The 22,253-nt window shown below is 46.1% G+C and overlaps 2 protein-coding genes across 5 annotated transcripts in view; one reads left to right on the top strand and one right to left on the bottom strand.

The window, feature by feature from the left end:
• Positions 1-521: 521 nt before the first annotated feature.
• LOC310923221 (protein POF1B-like) lies at positions 522-17,305 on the top strand (the record flags this gene model as incomplete). Its single annotated transcript, XM_083884401.1, has 15 exons — positions 522-854; positions 5,953-5,991; positions 6,387-6,488; positions 8,225-8,404; positions 9,348-9,478; positions 10,423-10,450; positions 11,254-11,328; positions 13,479-13,571; positions 14,222-14,335; positions 14,489-14,641; positions 14,741-14,851; positions 15,470-15,598; positions 15,881-15,954; positions 16,040-16,154; positions 17,160-17,305. The coding sequence occupies 15 exons, from the start codon at positions 522-524 to the stop codon at positions 17,163-17,165; spliced, it is 1,683 nt and encodes a 560-aa protein (XP_083740527.1). The 3' UTR covers positions 17,166-17,305.
• The window catches only part of LOC310923220 (zinc finger protein 711), a 25,531-nt gene continuing 19,247 nt past the window's right edge, over positions 15,970-22,253 (bottom strand). Inside the window, exons 10-16 of one of the 4 annotated variants that reach the window (XM_083884398.1) lie at positions 20,853-20,923; positions 20,726-20,763; positions 20,257-20,635; positions 19,854-19,925; positions 18,887-19,187; positions 18,721-18,794; positions 17,305-17,387 (exon numbers count right to left, since the gene is read on the bottom strand). The gene's annotated coding sequence lies outside the window, so the exon portion shown is untranslated. Of the gene's footprint in view, positions 16,099-17,299; positions 17,388-18,720; positions 18,795-18,886; positions 19,188-19,853; positions 19,926-20,256; positions 20,924-22,253 lie in introns of those variants that run through there. The other 3 variants (XM_083884397.1, XM_083884399.1, XM_083884400.1) reach the window with 3 other exon arrangements.

Here is a 22,253-nt window from a genome sequence, read left to right as displayed (position 1 = left end):
ACAGCCCGTGCTGTGCGGAGATACAGGGATGCAGGGATGTGGGGATGCAGGGATGCAGGTACAGCCCGTGCTGTGCGGAGATACAGGGATGCAGGGATGTGGGGATGCAGGGATGTAGGTACAGCCCGGCTCGGCCTCCCGCCACCCGGCAAAGGCCCCGCGGCTCCTGCGGCCGGGAAACGCTCTGTGACCAAGCCCCGAACCTCCCGCGGAAACAACTCTGAACTTCATTAGGGCAGCAGATAACTATGGGCTTACACTCGCCCTACACGGGCTGTAAGGAGAAGACCAGCAAAGGGCTTCAGGGACCAGTGCTCGGCCACACACGGCCGCGGTGCCGGGCCGGGAGGGCGGTGGGTGCGGAGCCCGTCCCGGGCAGGTCTCGGTGCCGGTCCCGGGCAGGTCTCGGTGCCGGGGCGGGGCCGGGCCGCTCTCCCCGCCCCAGGTGAGCCCGCCCCAGGCGCGGCCCGCGCAGGTAAAGGCGGCCCGGCCCGGCCCGGCAGTGCCGCAGTCCCGCCGCGATGTTCGGGGTGCAGCAGCCGCAGCCGCCCGCGCTGCCCCCGCACCTCCAGCAGCAGCAGCAGCAGCAGCAGCAGTACTACCGGCGGCAGCAGCACTACAGCACCCTGCCCGCCCGCCGGGGCTGCCCCGAGCCCCCGCCCTGCCCCGAGCCCCCGCCCTGCCCGGAGCCGCCGCGGCCGCTGCCCTGCCTGGACCCCGCTCCGCACCTGCAGCAGGACCTGCCCTACGACCGGGTGCGCACCTACGGGCCGGGCTGCCGCCGGGTCAGCGCCTCCTGCTCCTCCCGCGCCGCCTCGCCGCTGGACTGCGGCCACGGCTGCGACCCGCCACAGGTACGGCGGGCCCGGACCGCCCCGGGGCTGCTCCCGGCCCGGATCCCGCTCCCCCCGGCCCTCGGGGCTGCTCCCGGCCCGGATCCCGCTCCCCCCGGCCCTCGGGGCTGCTCCCGGCCCGGATCCCGCTCCCGGCCCGCATGAGGCGCCGTCGAGGCCGGGCCCGGCCCCGGGAGCCGCGGGCGCGCCCGGCGGGCGGAGGGTCTGAGGGTGTGAGGGCCGGGCCGGGTCCAGCCCCCGCTCATTTCCCGCGGTGGCAAAGCCGCTGTGGCCGCTCCCCGCCGTCCCCGGGCTGTCCCCGGGCAGGGATGCGGTGGCTGGCAGCGGCCCCAGCGCGGTGTCACCGTTTTCCCCCGGTTACCGCCCAGGCCGTGTGTTGGCGGCTCTGTCCGGCCCGCAGCCATCCCCCGCGCTGTCCCCCTATCCCGCCGGGGCACCGCCCGGCCCCGCTGGCCTGGCCGTGCTCGTGTACAGAGAACACGGACCCCTGTGCTTGTTAGCTCTCTTTATAGTTCTATTTGACTCCATGGGGCTTAGTAAGGGCTGCGCTGAGGTGCTGGAGTCGGGCTTGGGAAATGCAGCCCAGCAGGTTTGTTGTGTGTGTGTCCAAGGCATGGCTTGGGAGTATCGGCGGAATTTAATGTTGTTTTAACACATGCAGCTGGTATATGAAAAGTAGAAACTAATAGCTTAGGTACAGATTAGACTGCAAAACCAGAAAGGAGATGGGAATTTATTTTCCAACTTTTTTTTTCTCATACAGCAGAACGCCATTAACGTCGATAGGATTGCTCTGCTACACTCCAATGGCAAAGTTTGTTTCAAGATGAGCTCTTACTGAATTTTCTTTCCCGTGTTATATTTACCTGTCAAAAAGAATCTGGATTAAGACCAGTACAAGATCTGAATTCCTTTCAGAGCAGTGTTTGCATAGTTTGAGGGCTGCTCTCCTCTCGAGGATGGTTTATGTAAATCCTGGGGAGTGAGCAAGCAGCTGTGCTAATACAAGGACAAGAGGAAACAGCCTCAGGTTGTGGTAGCAGAGGTTTAGGTTGGATATTAGGAAAGATTTCTTCATGGAATGGATGGTTAAACATTGGAACACGATGCCCAAGGAATTGATGGACTCACCATCCCTGGCAGTGTTAAAAATGTGTGGATGTGGCACTTGAGGACACGGTGGAGTGGTGGTCTTGGCGGTGATGGGGAATGGTTGGACTCAAGGTCTTGGTGAGTTTTTCCAGCCTGAACGAGTCTGTGATCATCATGGCTTTGTAGGAGTTGGTAATGGCAGAGCATTCCCTTGGTATCCAAGGTGTTAATCCTCTTTTGCAAGATGTAGGGCAGGAGTGTAAACACAGGTCTCTCACCTCCCAGATAAGTGATCTGCTCAGCTAGGCTGGATGATAGTCTGAATTGCAGTTAATTAATTAAATATTCATTGGCATAAACAGTGCAGTCCCAGGCTTCCTCTGCCTAGATAAATACATGAACAAGGATTACAGACTCAAATGCTGTTGTTGCTCTCTGGACTATGTTTAATTTTCAACATCTGCTGTAGTCACTGAATCCATTACGTCCTGCTGATGAACACTATTTTCTTGCTGAAGTGTTTTGCTGGACAAGACTTTAAAGACAAGAGGGTGTATCTCAGTCAGGCTCTGTGTGGGTTGCAGTTTCAGTGGTGGAGAAGGAAGGCGCCTAATACAGATTATTAGGAAGTTATTAAAGCAGGAAACAGTAGCAAACAGGGAAGTCAGCTGGGAGGAGGCAGAAGTGTCAGGCTTGGTGCTGAATGGGAGTTGCCAGAGAGAAGCCCTGGGAGGGGTGTAGGACATTCCCAAAGAGTGGATCAGTTGCCCTTTGAGCTGGCTGTGCAGGGCCACGTAAAGTGAATAATGGACTGATACCTAACTCACATCTGTGTTTGTTGTAACAGGAGAATTTGGGGTTAGTGTGCTGCTGGTAAAGCAAAGGGCTGTCTTTGAGCTACATTTAATTTGCTCCTGCAGAGCTTGTGTGGATTAACAATAACAGACATGTACATCCTTATTGACACAGTGCTAGTCCTCAGTCGTGTGGCTGGGGTGTGCTCTTGTGTTTATATACACTTTTAATAAGCTGGAGGGAGGGAGAATTTGAAATTGGTGTGTGCACAGAGCCCGTGTGCTGGTACTTTTTGTGGTTCGGGATTCAGGTTGGTTTTTTTTGTTTTTTTTTTTTACTTTCTTGGTGTAATTTTGTTTTGTTCTTGGAGTAATTCACAGCAAATTTTGCTCTGCTTTATCTAAATGAGAACTGTTTGGAATAAATTCTCTTTCCAGTGTGGCTTAAGTGTATGAATCCCTTCTCCATGGTCTTGAAAAGATAGTTTATGAAGTGGCACATATAAAATGTTTGCAGAGGGCAAAACTCTTAGAGGCTTTGTAGAGGTTCTTTGTCCATGTGAGGAATTTTGGGAATCAGGTGTTTGTGTGGCTGGGATCAGTTCTGTGACGTGCAAAGGGCTTCCATGAAAATGGTGTAATATTAACCAGCCTTAGGGTTGGTCTGTGTTGTAACAGCCTCAAACACAACCTGCCATTTCCCCATTTCACCTGCCAACTGCAACTCATAAATTATGAGCAGATGACTGGATTGCTTGTAATTAGGAAGACATTGTGTTGTGGATAAAGGCCTTTGACATAGATGAAATTCTCACTTTCATCTCTGGGTTGGATGAAGCCAAGGGTAACCTGTTGAAATAAAAACAAAAGGGCTGAACTGATTGCTTCTACATAAAACTGGCACACAGTAAGGATAAATCTATCAAATGCTTATTGTAAAATTAAATAGTCTTATTAAAAATCTTAAAGACTCACAAAAATATTCTTGAAAGGCTTAGTGTTACCTTTTAAAATTCTCCTTATAAGCCCCATGGCAGGGGATTGGAATGGTAAGAACTTTAAAGTCCCTTCCAAGCCAAACCATTCTGTGATTCTGTAAAACAGACCCAGACTGACTGGTCAGGCTGTCATAAATCCCAGACCCAGTCATGCCACTGAAACCCACGACAGCACAGGGCTTTCCCTTTGGAATCCCACCTTCCCCTCCCTTCTCCCAGTTCGAAATTCTCCATCTCCAAACTGCATCTTCTGACTGCTTGGAGAGGGTGGCCTGAGCTGTGCCCCCTGAGGAATGCTGGAAGATGGAAACAGCCTGAGATCCCTTTCATGGCAGTGTCCCCAGAGGTGGGGGACCGCTGCCGAGGCCTTGGAGGTGGCACCTCCTTGTGCAGAGCCCCGAGCTGTGTGTGGGCAATCCAGGCTGGCAAAGGCACAGAGTTTCTGCCTCTTGGTCCCCTCCCAGCCTGTGCCAGTCCAGCCTGCTTGGCTGGAATGGGAGAAAGGGCAGGCAAATCTGTTTGTAAAGCAGTTCTTTGAAAATTAAAGAGTTTGGGTATCTCAAAAAGAAGCATAATTTTATCCAGGCAAAACATTCTTAGATTCTGTATAATATTGCATGTACAATGAGACTGTCTTTGTGAATATTATAAAGGTCTGTTTCAACTTAAAATGCTTCAGACTGCTCCGTTGTGGGTTTATTCCTCTGGGACACCCTGGCTGTGTTATCCTCTCTAGAATTTGAGTTAGTCCTGGCACGTTTGTCCAGCCTTTCAGCTGTCCAAGGCTGTTGTTTGATGTCACACAATGGCCATGTGTTGTCCCTGTGCTGGAAGTGAGCACTCCCTGCTGTCCCACGGCTCTCCAGTGTCACAGCTCCGTGTGCTGCGGCACGGACATGGGCATGTGCCTGCTCTGAGGCCAGGCTGAGGGAAGGGACAGTGGCCATTCCTTTGCTGAGTGCTTCACTTTTTAGTTCCAGCTCTGCAGGTGTCAGTGGTGCAGGATTGGGCTGCATGTTCCACCTCTCTGTGCTGTGTCCCCAGAGTCCTGCTGGCACATGAGGTGGCAGCAGCACTGAGCAGCTCCCCAAGTTTCTGCAAAAGTTTTAATTTTGAAATTTCTTAATTGCTCTTGACTGCTGCAAAAACAGTTTCTTTTCTACTTTTGTTTCTCTTTCCTTGTGCTGTTATGATTCACTCTTGGGAGGTTTGGAAAACTGCTCCAGGCTTCCTAAACTTATGCAACAGTTGACAGGAAGCCTGACCTACTTCAGAGCTGCTCTCACCTGGCTGAGAATGTGTCTGAGACTGAACTGCAGCAACATAAACATCCCCCTGGCTTTGGGAAAGAAATGATTCATTATGGAAATTGGAGATTTGTGCTGTGAGGGAGAATAAACAGTATGCTGCAAACTGACAAATTGCCCAGTCCTTAGATTGGGTTCAGTGGGAACTGTGCTTGTTTGGGTAAAGACCTGAATGTGAGGAGTTGAAGCAATGTGTGATTTGTTAGAACAGGCAGAGGACAGTGTCCGCAATTGCTTCTAGACAGTGCTAGGGTAAAACCTGAAGAAATATATTTGAAAATAAAGCTGCTGCCAGGGGCAGATTTTTGTAATTTAAAGAGGCACAGCTTATTTTTCATTCAGGAATGTGCAGATGCTCCATGTGGGCATCACTCCCATAGATGGCAGTTATTGAGTTGTGTGCACAGGATGTTACCCCGTGGGTTGTTGGGCAGTTCCTCTACCTGTTACTTCTGAGTTTAAGCAAAATCTTAATTTTCACGCCTTGGCGAAACAAAGAGTATGATGCATCTCCATCTACGCCAGCTGAGTTTGGTGTGCAACGTGAAAAACCAAAAATAAAAGAGATGGACTGGAACAGGGACATAGGATCGAGGAATCAAAGCGCATCCAGCTTTGACTTGTGCTGCTGCACTTACAGAAAATATGGACTAATTCCCTCAGACCTGCAAGGAGGGGATTGAGAAAAACCCAGCTGTTAAAATGCAGTGATGGGTTGTGTCTTGTCATGCTCCACATGGACCAGTTCCTTTGGGGTGTGAAGCCCTGGGTTTAAAACATCTCCAGGTGGTTGTGGCCAGTGGATCCAAAGTATTTACAGCCAGTGTCCATAACTGGATTCCTCTGCCAGAAAAGGTGTTAGAGGCTGAAGTGCAGTAATCTCTGAACCTTTTCTCCTTCCTTGCAGGGCACCATTCGCAGGATCATTATCGAGAACCCGGATCAGGTAGGGAAACCGTGCTGGACTTCCTTCAGCTCCTTCCCTGCCCCTCCACAGGGGATGATAAACACTCTGAGAGCACACAGCTCACACCTCTGAGGGTGAGAGATGGAATTAGGAGGGATTGAAAACACTGCAGAATGGCCACTCAGGCTCCCACCTCTCCACAGTTAAGTCTTTATTAATCTTGATTAATTACTAACTGTTTCTACTGTATTTATTTCACATAGTCCCTATGCAAGCACAGCCACTTTGTTTCCAAATGGACACACACTCACATGTTCACATCCTAAAGGACATCTCACATCTCTTTAAATTACCTATTTTTAGTCAAAATTACCCTAATGCTGAGTTTGCTGTTTGACAAGATTTGTGGATGTTTTTCTCTATGTGTTTTACAGGAGCCATTATCCCCTTTTCTTAGAGGGGCCAGTTTCTCTCCTGGAAATAATGTCATCTATGAAAAAACAATAAGAAAATATGAGCTATTAAATCCCCTCCAAGTAAGTTGGGTGTTTATATTATCTAATGCAAGAAGGAAATAGAGTTGGTAGCAGGAAATTGATGTTTCTGGGTTGGTTTGGTTCTGGGTTTTTTTCTTATTTTTGTTAGGAGTAGCTGCTAACCTGAGAACCTCCTTGTTGTGATCTAGGACATTTTCAAAGTAAATGAAGCAATATTTAAGAAGAGCAGAAGGTGGAGAATGTTTGCTGTATACTTCCTAAGAAGTTATTATTATCTAACAATGGAAACTGCTGTTGTATCTGCAATACTGTCAGTCTGTATCTGAATAGTGGCTGTGAGCTGGTTTCTTGCAGTAGCTTCACAACAGAACAACCAAGATATATTTTTTTTCTAAAAATGTATGTGTAAAAGGCACAATTTCCTTTCTACTAATGCTTGAAAAAATGTATTTGGCAAACCTGTCTGAAATTTCATCTCACAATTGGTGTTTTGTCAGTAGCAAAAATATTGCTCCATTTTACTGCTCTGAAACATTTCCAACAGGAAAAAAAAAGAAAAGAAATTTAGCATATCTCAGAGTAATTTACCTGAGGTTTTTTACTTTGTTTTTTAAAACTTAAGTTTTCATGCCTCTCTGGATCTTAGACAGCTGGATTCTCTGTGATATGCAGTCTCTGAAGTGGAAAAGGAAAAAAAAACCCGTAATTATAAATAACAGCTTCTTTCTTTCTGCAGATTATGAGAAAAGAATAAAAAAATTGTGGAGTTTAGCCCTGGAAACCACAGTTTTACTTCTGGTTTTTGTTACCTTGGCTATGTTTAGATTTAGGTCAAATCAAGAGCATAGTTTTAAAGGAAATTTTCATGTAATGGGACATCCACCTTGGGAAAGATTATTTGCCTGTGCTTCTTACTGGCAGCTACTAAAATTGGAAGGCAAATGGGTGAATTACAACCCTGGAGTATGAAAGTAGGAGGCAAACTCACATTCAGTTTGGTATAGAAGCAATTTTATTTGGACGATTAAAACATCCGAAACCACCAGCAGCACTACCAGTCACAGACACATTTCATTCACTGTTGAGGTTGATGTCCCACTCTGTTGGAGTCCAGGGCACGGGGAAAACCCCTCAAATTGCCTTGGGGGGGTCTGAGACCCTTGCCGGGACCCCAGGAAAGCATTGCCTTTGACCTTAGTCCATGGGGAAACTTCCAACACTTATGGATGAAATGAGAACAACAAAAATTTAAATTAGATAGTAGTTTAGTTTGTCACGGGGTGAAAATTTGTAGTTTTGGGTTTTTAGAATGGAGGTAGATGGGAGCAAGATGGAGAATTTTGGGTGGTGCCTTAAGTTCTTTGACTCCATCTCCTGCTGTGACGGTGGCACACAGACATTGGTAGAAGGTGGGTGATGTAGAAAATTGCATGTCTAGAATTGGTAGGGATTATTGGTACAAAACTGTAAATATAGTACATTTAAAGAGTTAATTGGACTAGAAACCTTTAAAATACCTTGAACACTAAGCCTGGGGTTCTCGGCAATGGTGTCTTTCAGCCCGTTAAGCCGGGTGTCAGGCGCCTCATGGACCTTGAGATAAAAAAGTGAAAAAACATCTTTTAAGATTGAAGCTGCAAGTTCTGCTCATCTTTTAAACCCTGGTACAGGACTTTGCAAGGGAAAAAAACCCTAATTAGGGGGATCTTGGAAACAAAATACAAGACCACTCTTTGCTAAGTGTCCAGCAGCACTAACAGGTCCTTCCTTCTCAGTGCCAGGAGCGGCAGTTCCAGGTGTGCCCGGCGGAGCAGTGCCCGCCGTGCCCGCCGGCCGTGGTGACCCAGCAGTGCCAGCAGACACAGACGGGCTCTCCCTGCGACCTGTGCCCGGGCCCGGGCATCGAAGAGTGCCGGGGACACTCTGCCAGGAGGGGCACAGCCCCGCCCGAGCTGGTGAGGGCCCCACCCTTTGTTCTCAGCGCGGTTCGTTCTAGGCAGAGACACAACTCCGGGAATGAGCGTTTTTGTGGCTCTGCAGCCTCCAGAGGTTTGTGCTGGGCTCTTAGCACCGCACCCTTGTCACTGAGCAGGGCCTGTGTGTCTGTCTGGGACTGTCAGGGCTTTCTCATGTGCTGGTGGGGGAGGAAAGGCTGTTTGAGGAATTGTATTTCTCATCACAGACCTGTCCACAGGTATGCACTGATTGAGATGAGCCCATGGTGTTTAACTGTGCTTAGTCTCACTGGCTTTTTGGGTTTTGTTTCTCTTTACCCATCAATGCATCAATTTCACCTGTCAGTCTCTACACAAGGGATGCACAGCCTCTGCTTTGGTAGGAAACGCACACTGCTTTATAATGACAGCAAACATCAGCTCAGGGTTGCTTTCCTCCTATGTTGATCAGCCAGGGCTTCAAATATATTTCAATTTGATGCAAAAGTTGTTGACACAGATTCAGTGGAAGCATGGAAGGAGCTTCCTGCTGTACCTGTAGCCTGTTAGTGCAGCTGGGGAGGGAGTGCAGCAGGTCCCTCCTGTGCACCCAGTCGGTGTTTGGGTGACAAACACCCTGGGGACCTTGGTGTCAGACTTGTACAGAACCTTCCAGAGCCTGACACTCCCATCAACCAGCTCAGGACACTCAGCTTGGGCTGATGTTCCCATAGAGCTGAGGACACTGCAGTGGAAGCAGGACATTGCCTGTTTCTTGATGTTCTAAAGTATAGTTTATTGAAAACCAGCAGACAAGGAAGACTCACTACCAAGAAAAACATAAACAAATTGCAAATTGCTAAGAGCAGCCAGACCCAAACCCATCCAACCTGTAGCATTTCCATGTTCAGCTTTCACCCCACAGAAGGGCTCCTGTTCTGATGTCCTGCCTGTCTCCTGCCAGGTGAGCTGCCCCCAGGACAGCCCCGAGCAGCTGGACTGTCGCTTCTTTGGGGAGCTGCTGGCAGAGCTGCACCGCAAGAGCACGGACCTGTACAGCTGCCTGCTGCAGCACGTGGAGAAGATTGGGACAAGGTATTGCCACTGGATCTGTCATTACCATGCCCCAGACATCCAGCACTCACAGCTGACAGGGACAGTGTTGTTTGTGAATTGGTTGTACTCTTTGTTTCTTCCTGACACCTAGAACTGGTTGGATGTTTTACACGTTCATCTGATTTGCAAGTAACTGAGGACATAGAAATGCTGTAAGCCAAGGAAATTTATTGAAATTTGATGCTTAAGAATGGTGTCTCCCACATGTTTGTACATTGAGCAAACAAGAACTTAGAGCATACTCTGAAGTCTGTTTCATGACGCAGTTCTATTGCTGTGTCCTGAAGAAACAACCCAAATGTCCAAATTTCCTCTGTCCTATTGTGCTGTTGTGTCATGGATTAAAGGACAGCCACGACCAGGCATAAAGCTCACCCAGAGGACCATTTAGCACATTTTCTGCAGAGCCCTGCAGACCATCTGTGGAATGAAATGGGAGTCACAGCAGGCATTGTCCTGCACAACCTTCCCCCCTTGCCCTCATTCTTCACACTCACTCCCGATCTTGTCTGGTGCTTTCCAGGGTCACTGAATAAGGAAATTGGTCCTGTAGCAGAGGCAAAAGGGAATTTAACCATCACAGAAACTCTGACAGTGCCGAGTCAACACTTGGGGCAGGGCAGTGCATTGCAGCAGAGTTGCGGGCAAACCATTACCTAGGCAATTAAGGAGTAATTTGGTTAACTGCCCATAATTAGGATAACTGCCCAAAGGACTGGGGATAGTCAGCCTGTGTTAGCTGTAGGACTCCAGTCTGCCCAGGAATTCCTCTGCAGAGGGAAGGTAATGACTCTTCAGCTGATAAGAGACCTTTCCTTGCTCTGTATTGTCCAGATAATCTATTAGTGGTGAATATGGGACTGAATCCTCAAAGTTCTCAAGCAGCTTTGAGTTAACAGACCCTTGTATTTTGTGTTTTACAGGAACCACGACATCGAATTCACGTGCCAGGTAAGGCCCAGGCTGTCCCCTGACTCCAGTGGGGGGAGGCTTCCAGCAAATTAAGCCAAAACAGTTGAAATGAAGGAGGCTGGTCTTTGTTATTTAATGCTTCCTGCATGAATGAAAAACATTCAGAGCCTGAAAACTGCTGCTAGGCAGGTATTTGCAAATGTGGTAATACTGAAAGGAAACTTCAAGAATTTGCATTATTCCAGCATGAGAGTCAAATTTTGGAAGCCTCCTGATGTTGCAATAATGGTTTCACTGGAAAAAGACCTGCACAGGTACCTCTATTTTTACAATGTGTTTTTTGCAAAGGCTCTTTCACTCTCTGGCCACTGAAGCTGCTGCCTTTGAAGGCATTCGGTGTAAATGGGGCAGAAATACCTGTCCAGGGTTCACCTGCAGGAAGCAAATGGCATTGAATCCTGGCAGCATTTCCTGATGGTCATCTGGGTTTTACTGGCAGCCCATTCAGAAACACAAGATTTTGCCCCACCATAAACTGCAGGGAGTTGTAGCATCAGCTGTTAATCCTTGAGAGAGGATTGGTTTGAATACTGCTTTTAAATGTTAAATTTAAGGATTTGAATATATGCTTCATGTATCATTTTATCTCACTTTGTACATGCCCCACATATTAGACTTTGGAAGTTTTCTGGATAGACTTTGATCTATTTTTGTTCTTATTTGCCTTGTACTAGGGATGCTTTTCATAGCAGAGCTGTGTAATTAATGAAGAAACCACATTACTATCTACCAGGCAAAATTCTTAATCAAGATGTCTCCCCTTTCCTCCCTTCTTTGCTTAGACTGAAGATATTGAAGAATTAATTCCTAAAGGACTGTCTGAGGCAACAAAGCAGCAGATTCGTTATCTCCTCCAGGTATGGGAGCTTGGCAGCCTGTAGGAACTGGGAGCAGTGGGAGCTGGCTCACACACAGGAGGGACTTGGTACATAACACCCTTCACTCTCTATTCCCTCATCCCATTGTTTCTAGAGTGAAGGGGATGGAATGATGCCTTTAAAGGACCCACAGTCCACTTGTGTATTTTAAGCTTTACTGGGGCTTTCCTGCAGTTTCACTGGAAACTGTCTTGGCTTTTGACCACTGGCAGGAGAACAGAGAGCTTTCATCTTTCAGTGTTGTGTATTAAGGCTTTGCTTTAAAAGCCAAACACAAGCAGGAGGTGCTAAAAACCCAGCAGCAGAACCTGAATCCCACCTGCTCCCAGCCCAGCCCCATGACTGGGCATGGAGCAGGGAGGGAGGGGTGGGGAGGGAGCTGAAGAACCAGCCCAGGAGGACAAAACCCTTTACACCTGAACCACAACAGGAATGGTTCCGTTTATTGCCCCATGCCAAAAGCACAGCTCAGCACTCGGAGCTGCCTTTGCCAGGCAGGTGTGTCAGAGCAGGATCCAGGGCAGCCTCAGCAGGAGTGTCCTGATCTGGGCTCCCTTAGGTATGGGGAGGGTGATCCTACCTGGGAGCTGCACCTTGGAATCACTTCCTGGTTAAAATAAAATCCGTTGAAATGAAGGCTGAGAAGGAGCAGCCCAGTCTGAGTTTGCAGCTACCTCCTCTGACCTCTCCCATCCCTTTTAACTGGAATTACTCTGTGCTTCTCTTACAAGGAAGATGGACATCAACCCCCAGATATTCCATGGCCTCACGTTGGCACATTGTCCTGGTTCAGCTCCAGGTGAAAAAGCTGAACAGGCATTTCCTGTTGTCTCTGTGTCCAGCTGGTTTTACATCCTCACAGCTGTGATTACAGAATGCAGCCAGAATGGCTTTTGGGGAACCAGGTGTTGTCAGGATCCACCCAAAGTGCTCTCAGAGCCCTTGGCCACCAGGACAGAGCTGGGAGAGAAGGGTTTGCAAAGCCCAGGATCCTGAGCTGGAAATGCCCAGACACTCCTCTAAGGACACAGAATTCCACTGGAGAAGCATTCTGGGATTTAACAACCTCTAGCACTAAGCAGCTGCTAACTGGGGTTTTATAGTCTAAATTTCACCATTTGACTCAATGCCTTCTTTCAAACTACTCTATAAATAAATAAAATAAGAATAAAATTGAGTAATAAAATAATAAAAAATAATAACAATAAACCAACAAAACCATAAGGCGAGTTACTCTAGGAATGAAGTCTCAGTGACACCATGGCACCAGTGGGGATAAAAAATGGGCAAGGGCCAATCCTCATAAGGATACAGAGCATGAGACCTTGATCTTCCCAGGCCACACACAGGAGGGCTTCACTTATGTCCAGACAAGAATATTCTGTGCAAAAGCTGTGGTTCTTCAGCCCTTCCAGGAGAGCCACAACTTGAGTTATTTTGTGTGTCCTTTCAAAGTCTGTTTTTCTTTAGATATTATAAATGCATCATGAAATGCAACAATTTAGGTTTTCATCTGAATCAATAGGCAGCTATTTAAGGCATTGAAATTAACATTCCAAAGAAGAATAGTGTTGGGCTGTGGTCACTTCTGGTTTTCTCTTTCATCCAGGTGACTCCTTTCATCTTTGGGATCTTTTTCCTTTTAAAGGGAGGAGTTGGCTATATGAGTTTTTCTAATTTAAATTTTTAGAAATGGTAATTAAATTCCCTCACCCTTGAGCCCAAAGCTTTGCCAGATCTCAAACATGACTCATTTCTCTGTGCCTTTTCAGGCAGGGTAGTAATTTTTAAAGATCAGTATAAGCACAAAGCTTTGAAAGCTCAAATAATAATTGTACAATATTAACACATTTATTTTTCCCTTTATTGGTGTACAAAGGCAGTTCCTTACCCTGTTGTTTCTTCCACTTTTAACGATGTTGTCCTGTGTTACAAGGCAGAAACTGAACATTGACATTTGGAGAACAAAGTGCAATGAAAATGTTTCCTGTAGAAACTGTGGGCACTTCAAAGGTTTTAGAAGTTACTGTCAGCTGTAAAGCAGTTTCTGTTCTACCTCTTTGTCAGGCATATCGTAAACAAAGCTGCCTAATTAATCCCAATTATCCTTTTAATTCCTCCCCTCCCAGATGAGAGCAACATCGGACAAATCCCTGAGACTTGTGCTTTCCACATTCAAGAATCTGCGTGAGGAGCTCTGCCATTTGCAGGATGACCTGGGGGTGAGTCCTGTTCTTCCCTCTCATGGCTCATCCAGCTGCTCCCAGCTGGAAGCAGGAGCCAGGGCTGGCATTCCAGGCTGTGGCTGTGCTGGTGGCAGTGGCTGCTCGCAGTGCCTCGGGAGGGCTGGATGGACACAGGTGCTTTGGCAGCTCCAGAGGTTCTCTGGCCTTCAGCCATCCCAGCCCTGAGGCTGTGGGTGAAGGCACCAGACAATTCCTGTTGGGGAAGCAGCAATGTTTCCCACACCAGCCCAAGTGCTCAGCACTGCCAGGAATGTCACAGCATTGTCCTGGAAAATGAAAATTGAGGGAGAAGGAGTTTGACCTTGAGCACAGAACAAGGAGTCTGTGTAGTGGGCTTAGTTTTGGGGTGTTTTTTGTTTGTTTGGGGTTTTTTGTTGGCTTCTACTTCAGTTGTATCTGGGACAGACTGGAAAGGCTGTGTCCAGGATCCCAGTGCTCACCACCCAGCACAAAGCACAAAGGTTCAACAGTGTGTGCTAGGTACCTAAACCCCAGACTTTCAAGAAAGTTGACCATTCTCTCAGTTCTAAAACTTCCCTTTACTAATGACTGTGTTACACTTTATGGGGAGAGTTTACTGAAAAATTGTGCCTTTTGACTGTGAACTTTTGACTTTGGTCCTGCAGAAGCTGGAAACAGACAATGTCCTGCTGAAGAAGGATTTGGCTTTTAAGGATTCTCAAGTAAAAGAATATGAAACAATGCTGGCTTCTCTGAGAGAAAACAATCGTCAGCAGCAGGTGACTTGAGAAACATTTTCGGTGTCATTCCAGGCAGTCAAAATGGGGGCAGTTTGATCACTTCTGTGTGCTCTGAGTAACTGCTGCCTGCTGTGTGTGTGAAACTGTTCCTCCCTTGAGGAATTCCATGTGCTGATTCCCTCTGCTTTCCAGCAAGGGCTCAGGGACAGCACTGCCAAGTGCCGCTCCCTGGAGGAACAGCTCCTGTCCCTGCGGCTCAGCGAGGGGGACAAGGACTGCCAGCTGAAGGAGCTGGAGTACAGCAAGAGGGCCCTGGAGCAGGAGATCCAGAGCCTCAAGCTGCAGGTGAGGGCTCACAGGGCTGGGTGCAGCAGCTGAGTCTCAGACTCAGAGGGATCAGTAGGAAAACCTCTCTGTAAAATGAAAACGGGTTCTTTGCTGCAGAGCTGCTCCAGCCCAACCCTGCAGACCACAACGGACGAGCTCTCCAGCCGCTACGTGGAGATGATCAACAACCTGAGGGAGGACAAGGACAGGGAGATCCGCAGCCTCAGGGTAAGGGGCTCTGCTGGCACTTGGCTGTGTGCAGGACAGCTGCTCCTGCAGTGACAGCAGCAGAGATCTGCCATTTTTTGGGTGTATTCTGGTTGTGCAGTTACTTTACTCATAGACGGGTGACGTGAAATAGTTCTACCTTTATAGTAGAACATAAAATTTGTGACTTAAAAATAACCTGACTGTTCTTTACATCAAGAAACTAGGGAGCAATCTGATTAGCAGGCTGTCTAAAAAGATATTTTGTGTGTTCTGATAGGTAAGAAACTAGTTCAAAAGATGCTCAGCAGGAAACAAAAATAAATCCCAGTCACAGCTGTATGTAGGAAACGTCTCTCATGGAAACCAGAGGTACAAGACTCGAACCATGGAAGCCAATTCAAGTGGTTCACTGCTGGTTTAGCTTTAGAATTATAAAATCATTAAATTAATATTGGGTAGAATTCAGTCCAATTAGCACTTTCTGAATTTACTGTGTAGCTCAACTTCCTGACCTGAAAATCTCTGTGTCTCACTGTTGATGATGTTAATGAAATGCCACCCCTGGAGCCCTGGGTTGGTGCTGAGGGGCCCTGCCCAGAGCCCCCCACACCTGAGAGCTCCTGCCTTGCTCTGCAGTCCCAGCTGTGCCAGTTCCAGCAGGACATAACCAGGAGAGAGGGGAGCAACAGCGACTTGCAAATGAGGCTGCACGAACTGACATCACTACTGGAGGACAAAGAGGCTTTTATTAAACAACAGCAAGAGGTAAAATAATACAAGTTACTTCTCTTCTAAGGGTTTTTGTGTTTAAGCCTCTGTCTACTGCGTAGGTGAGACCTTACCAGGAAGTCCCTCATCCTCTGCTGGCTCAGGAATGGCGGTTACAATTTGTTTTAACTGAATGCTGTCCTCTGCCAACCTTCTGGAAGGGCAGATTTTCAGACTGTTTTTTGAGAGAAAATTCTGCAAATATTGTGTTGTGATTCTATTGAACCAATACTTCAGAAAACATTACTTCACATCAATGTTTGCCTCTGGTTTTCTCAGGAGCTCTTCAGACTGAAGCACGAGAATTTATCCGGCAGTCAGTCCCCTGGGGTGACAGCCATCATCACTAAAAAGTAACGTGTTATTCACCTTAAAAACACATCTTCTGGTCTTTCCTTTGTTTAGGCTCTGTTAAACAACGTGTTCAACTCTCTGCAGGTACAGAAATCAGTATCCCATTCTGGGCCTCCTGTCTGATGACTACAAGGTCACATCACCTGTCAATAAATCACAAACGATTGTAATTGAGAGGACTGGGGAGATCTGGAAACACGTAAGTTTTCCTGGAGATGGACTGTTCCCTCTGCAATCCCTAAGTGTTCAATTTCACTTCAAAGCAAGTATTACCCAAACTGGGAGCTCAGAAATGCCCTGCTGGTAATTTTAACTGCAAAAAGCAAAGTGACTGACTGCAGCCAGGGAACTGTCCTGGCTCTCGGGAGCAGGCAGTAATTGGTGGGTGTGGTACAAATAAAACCTTTTGTTATGCTCTCTGGCACATAATTACCCTGAACAAAAGCAGCAGCGTTGCTCTAATACCGGCCCCGGGGTGTTGCTGTACTGGGCAGGTAGGCAGGGACTGTGTCCTCCTGTGCTCTCAGGTGAGGAGGGGAGCATTAATGACTCCAAGCTATTACTAAAACATACAAAGCACCACATCCCAGAAACTCACCTTGAGCCAGGGCAGCGACAAACTCAGGAATGCAGAAGAGTGGTGACACTTTCAAGGAGTGATTCAGAGTAAAAATAAAGAGCAGGGCTTCAGAAGCTATTTCTGTTACAGGCAGGGCTTGTGGTGCCAAGTCAGGCTACGAGGTAAAGGCTGCAGAAATGGCAGGGTGGCCAAGCAGGGGTGACGGTGGCTGCAAGCACAAGGTGACAGCACCTGGACACAACCTCGGGGGGCACAGCCAGGGGACAGTGCTGTGACAGCCTGAGCAGATGCAGGTAACACACCTGGCATGTTCCTCAAGGGGACCCTGCCTGCAGCAGGATTAGGAAAGCAAAGGGCTCACGTCACTGGCAGAGTTTTATTACTGATCCCTAAACCTCAGCCAGGTGCATTGCAACCTAGTGAAATGTCAAGCAATGAAACATCAATAGAGAAAAGAAAAAGTAAAGTGTTTGGTACAGAGGAAAGGCTCACTGGTCCCCTTGGACACTCTACAAGAGAAAACAGGTAGGTAATTAAATGAGATGCTTTATGGGAGGTAGTTCTGTTTCATAACAGAAACAGGTTTGTGTATTTTTTCTAACAAGCTGCTTTTGTTTCTTTTAGGAATGAGAAAAACCTCTGAGCCTTCAGAGCTGCTCCAAGGAATTCACAACCACTAAAACTGCTTTACTTTCTGCTCTTCTGCATCCAAAAAAAGGTTCACTGTGATAGTGAGGAAGGCTGGGAAAACATTAAGGACTCACTTTTCCCTCGGAAGAGTGGGATGCTATCCCTCTGTGGACTTCAGCTGATCTTGACTAGCTCCTGTTCTTCAGCCAGTCCTGAGGCAATCTAGGAGACAAAAGCAAGACACCTGAAACCTTTTCCTCTTCATCCTTGTAGCCATGTTCTGTCTCCTCATGCTGAGAGTGGGAATGACCCCGATGTCAGTCCCACCCCTCCCACAGCTGCTTTCAGGGCAGTCATGGGAACTTCAAAAATACCTCACTGGGAACTGCTCCTTACCTTATACCTGCCTCTGTCTGGGAAGCTTGGACACAAAGGACAAAACTTACACTAAATCCAGCTTTTAACCTGGCAAATGCTAGAAGGACCCAGTTCACCTAATGGCTGGGCCAAGGCTCATTTTATAGAACATTTCTGACCTCAGAGGTGATGTCTTTTCAGCCCCAAAGCAGCTGTAAGTATTTATTTGCTCTGCTTCAAATTCTCAAGAACTTGGTATATTTTTCTATAGAAGAACTTTGTGCAAAAATAACTCATGGACTAAATTTCCTTATCAGACCAACCTGCCATTTACAATTCCCGCTCCTTGCAGGACCACAGAAATTCTTTCAAACTGATTTGGTGTTCATGATTCAGTAGTTTGTCTGAGCAACACAGCACAGAGACTCATGGGGAAAGTTTGCAACGCTGCAATCCAAAGGTGCTCTTTTGTCGCGGGGTTCTTGCTTTGCTTTCCTGCTGCAGCCATATATTTCTGTTCCCAGATAATACAGACCCTAGGCACTGTTTAATGGGGAAAGAATGCTGGAGGCTACCTGTAACCATGAAATAAACCCAAGACTAACTCTCTGGATCACTGTCTGTCTGTCCTAGAAACATCTTGTGTACAGCTGGAGGGGGGTAGATGGTGTCTGGTTCCTCTCCATGAATCTTGACAAGTGAAGGATTAAGGGTGGCTCCCTTTTCTGGCTGCTGCTGCCAGAACTCCCTCAGGTACTGCTGGATGTCCAGCTGACCTTGTGCTCTTCAGGACTGGGCAAAGAGCCACCAGTAAAACCTGCTCCTGCTGCTGCCCTTTGAGGTGTCCAGGCTGAGATGGGCCTGTAGTTCCACCAGCCTGCTCCCCCTCCTTCAGCCTGGCTTTACAGAAAGGCTTTAGTTAGTTAAATACCCTCATTTGAATGAGGAGTGCCTTGCCCCTCTGCATTTAGTAATTATTCTAAAACAGATTCTAAAGCAACCCCTCTTTCTGCAGAGCAGTGAATAAGAGGTACAGCTACACTCAAGAGTTAACATGCTCCTGCCATGGGACAGTATCAGTGCAATAAATAATTTTAGTTATACTGTCAGCAAAAGACTTTTCACCTTTGGTAATGTTAACCAAAAAAAGCACTAAGAGAGGAAGAGCACCATATTTGTCTAATGCCATCACAATTACCTGTGCAGGTGTCTGTGTGCAGGTGCTCCTTGTGCTCCCACCAGGGCCAGGGCTTTCCCACAGCTTGGACAAAGCTACGAGTAGAAATGGGAGTTATTAATGGCCACAGTTCCTCATGGCTCATCCCAGCCATGGATTTCCCAACCAGCTCCTCAGTGACACCAACCTGTGTTTCCATGGCTCCATGGCACAGCACAGGGCACACAGGTAACTAACTTCCTTAGGGAGGGACAGGGCTCAGACCAGGAGATGCTGGGTGTGGTGAGACAATTCCACAGCAAAGGCTTCTTACCACCAGGTAAGTGCTCTTTTCAAACCCAGCTGCTCCATCCCAGTGGGAACGCCATCCTGGGGCAGCCAGGAAAGCTGCAGCCTACTTAGAAAAAGCCCAGGTTGCTGCTCAGGCCAGCCAGTTCTGTCCTGGGGGAGAAGGACAGCTCCTCAAAGGATCTGAAGATCACCAGACCCTGTAAATGGTACAGAGCAGAGGCTGTAACTACACTTTCTACTCACAGAAAACACATAGCCATGAATGGTTGTCAAAAAGCTGAATTAGTAATAGATAAAGCATATGGCCATTTATTTATAGGATGGTTTTGGTTTTGTATGTATACATACATATATACATAGGCAACCTTATGTATTTAAAAAGCAAATTCAGTTATTTTATACTATGAAGTACCTGTTACCTGTGGGCTCAGATATCCCCTCTTTGCTGTGGAGCTGGAACTGATTTATCTAATGTGGTTTCTGATGGAAATTACAGGAACTCATTTTCTTATTTACTAGCTCTGTAAATCCTGGGTAGAAGCATTTTACTTTAGCTCATTTTCCACCTCAGTTTCAAGTAGGTCTACCAACACTTCTACATTTTTTCCAGAAACAAATTAGAAAAAAAGACAGACACTATTTACTTTATATAATCACAACAACACACATTCTGTCCTGTCTTTATCTGCCAGAATGCAGAGTCTTGTTTTGCACTGAAAAGGAAAAAACTGTCTTTGGTTTGACTGACCTTTCTGCAGTATTGAAGTTTCTCTGCCTCAGCTGCAAAATAAAAGCCAAGGAGAGCCCTGGCTGGGAAGTCCCTGACAACTCCAGCGGCCACCAGTCCACACCCAGTACCTCACCTTTACCTCCAGAGTTCTGCTGCAGCTCTTCCGTGTTTTCTCTTTATTACTTTAATTGCGGGCAGCTGAAACCTGAGGAAAGAAAAACACAGCTGATGATCAGGATGTGAATCACTTTTAACTGCACCTGTCAGCCCCATAAAAAGCTGCACCAAACAGATCTGACATTTCAGAGCAAGCCCTGCACACCTTTGTGAGGCTCTGCTTCCTCAAGTACCTCTGACCAGTCACAGCTCTCAAATATTTACTGGGAAAAGGGCACTGAGAAGGATTTGGGAACTGTCCCTCAAACTCTGAGGATTCAGGTGGCATTTTATCCTTGCATTTCAGATTTAAAACACCACAGTAAAATCCTGTAAAGAACAGCAACTGACCTCCTGCTTTGATACAGAACAATAATTACCTGATTATTTGGTCCATCTGTAGGGTGGGAGGATGAGCCAGCACAGCCATGAGCAGAGTCAGGGATCATCTTCAGGCTATGAAGAAACTCCTTCAGTCCATGTATTCCACATAACATTCAGGAACAAAGCACTGACATTGCCAGAAATCCACAGCTTTAAATCACTAAGATTTTTTTCCCTTCTGACTGCTGAGCATGCAGAGAAAAACAGCAACAAAACCCAGATGAATTCATTCCTGCCTGCTTCATTTCTGCCCTTTGTGCAAAATCTGTGAGTTCAGTGGCTCAAAGCCCGTTGGAAATCCTCGATGAAGGGTTCATTTAATAGCACATGTTCTTCAGCTTTTTCATCTGTTACTGGTGTTGTAATTCAAGTATTCTAAAAAGAAAGGTAGTTTAGGATAGCAGTGTTTTTAGCATTTCATTCTGCAAACTGTTCTATTACACAGGTAAAAAGACAAAAACTTACCTGGGTATTCCCAAAATATGTAAGAAATTTTTTGTTCTCTTAAAGGGAAAAAAAAATTTCAAAGGAATGTCAGTATCACATTTGATAATTATTTTAGAAATAAGCAAAACAAACACAAATACATTACCTGTAAGTCTAAAGGGTTAAATCATACCAATGTTCTCTCCTCAACAGTCTGATAAATAGACCTGCAGTAACCTGTTTACTTGAGATGTGATTACATATATATTAGTGAACAATGCAATTAAAAGTATCAGGCAAATTTACAGAGACTGGGACTTTCCTAAACACCATAAATGAAAAGGAAACTCCAAAAAATCTGGAGTGCAAGAGATGCATTTTATTGTATGCCCGTTACGATGAGTAACACATTTAGAAATAATAATCCCACAGAACAGTGACAATCTTATTTTACAGCGTGTACATAATTTTTTACAGCCACATAAAACACTTATTTGTCTAAGAGATTTCCCAAATTTTAACTTTCTGAAGTTTAGAAATATAAAAAAAATTTATTCTCAAGGAACTGATTCTCATCTGGTGCAAAAACAAAATATGAACATTATCTGGAACACAAAGCCACAATATAGCATGAAGTTACAATTTCTCATGTGAACAGCTGTGTGCAAACATGAAGCAACTAAAAAAAGTAAAAAATACACATTATATGCATAACATTTATGACCAGGTTTTTCATTAAATAGCCCTAGACCAGCTCGTTATATAAGCGCCATTGGATTTGCAGCATGCTAACACAAAGCATTTTTAAAGGGATGCATATTTTAAATGTATACATTGTAAACTCAAGATCCACCTCCAAACTCTAGTGGCAGCAAATTTTTCTGGTTAAATACTGCATATATACTTTCTTACAGATTGAAAATGCATGTTTATAGCATGGTATAGATCTTTTTTTAAAAGAGTTGATTAAAAGGTGCAATTTTATGTCTATATGGAAAATTTCTTATTAGGAGGTAGGACAGTAACTGTCATACCTGTTAAGAACACTGCCCTGAAGAACCTCTAAGTACTTTGAATTTTAATAAAAAAAACTCTACAGTTTTCAACTGTTTTTAATATTCTTTTTAGAGAAGACTTTAAAGTAGCAAAGAAAAAAATTAGTGTTGAGTCACAACACTGTGAGCTGCATCCATTTTTACCCTTTAAAAAAAAAAAGTCAAATTCAAAGTTAAATTTGTTATATGTGCCATACTGAACAACATTCAACTGTAGTTTCAGATAAAAAAAGGGAAATTATACACATATACATCTTTAACCCTAGCACCGGAACACCACCTCTGAGACCATAACATAATGCTCTATTTTAAACATCATATCCTGCAATAAAATAGGTTAGCAGCTTTGAAAACCAGTAAAAAATGCTTCTTGGACCTAAACTAATAAAGGAAACCAAAAAGTTTCCCTATGAAGTGTTTTTTTTAAAAAAAAAACCAAACAAGGGACACCCCCCCCCCCCCCCCCCGCCCCAAATTTCGCCAGTTCTGGAATTCAATTTCTAGGCACAATT

Source organism: Zosterops lateralis (assembly GCF_965231275.1).
Source record: "Zosterops lateralis genome assembly, chromosome: Z".
Lineage (NCBI taxonomy): Eukaryota > Metazoa > Chordata > Aves > Passeriformes > Zosteropidae > Zosterops > Zosterops lateralis.
This window is presented reverse-complemented; position numbering and strand designations above follow the sequence as displayed.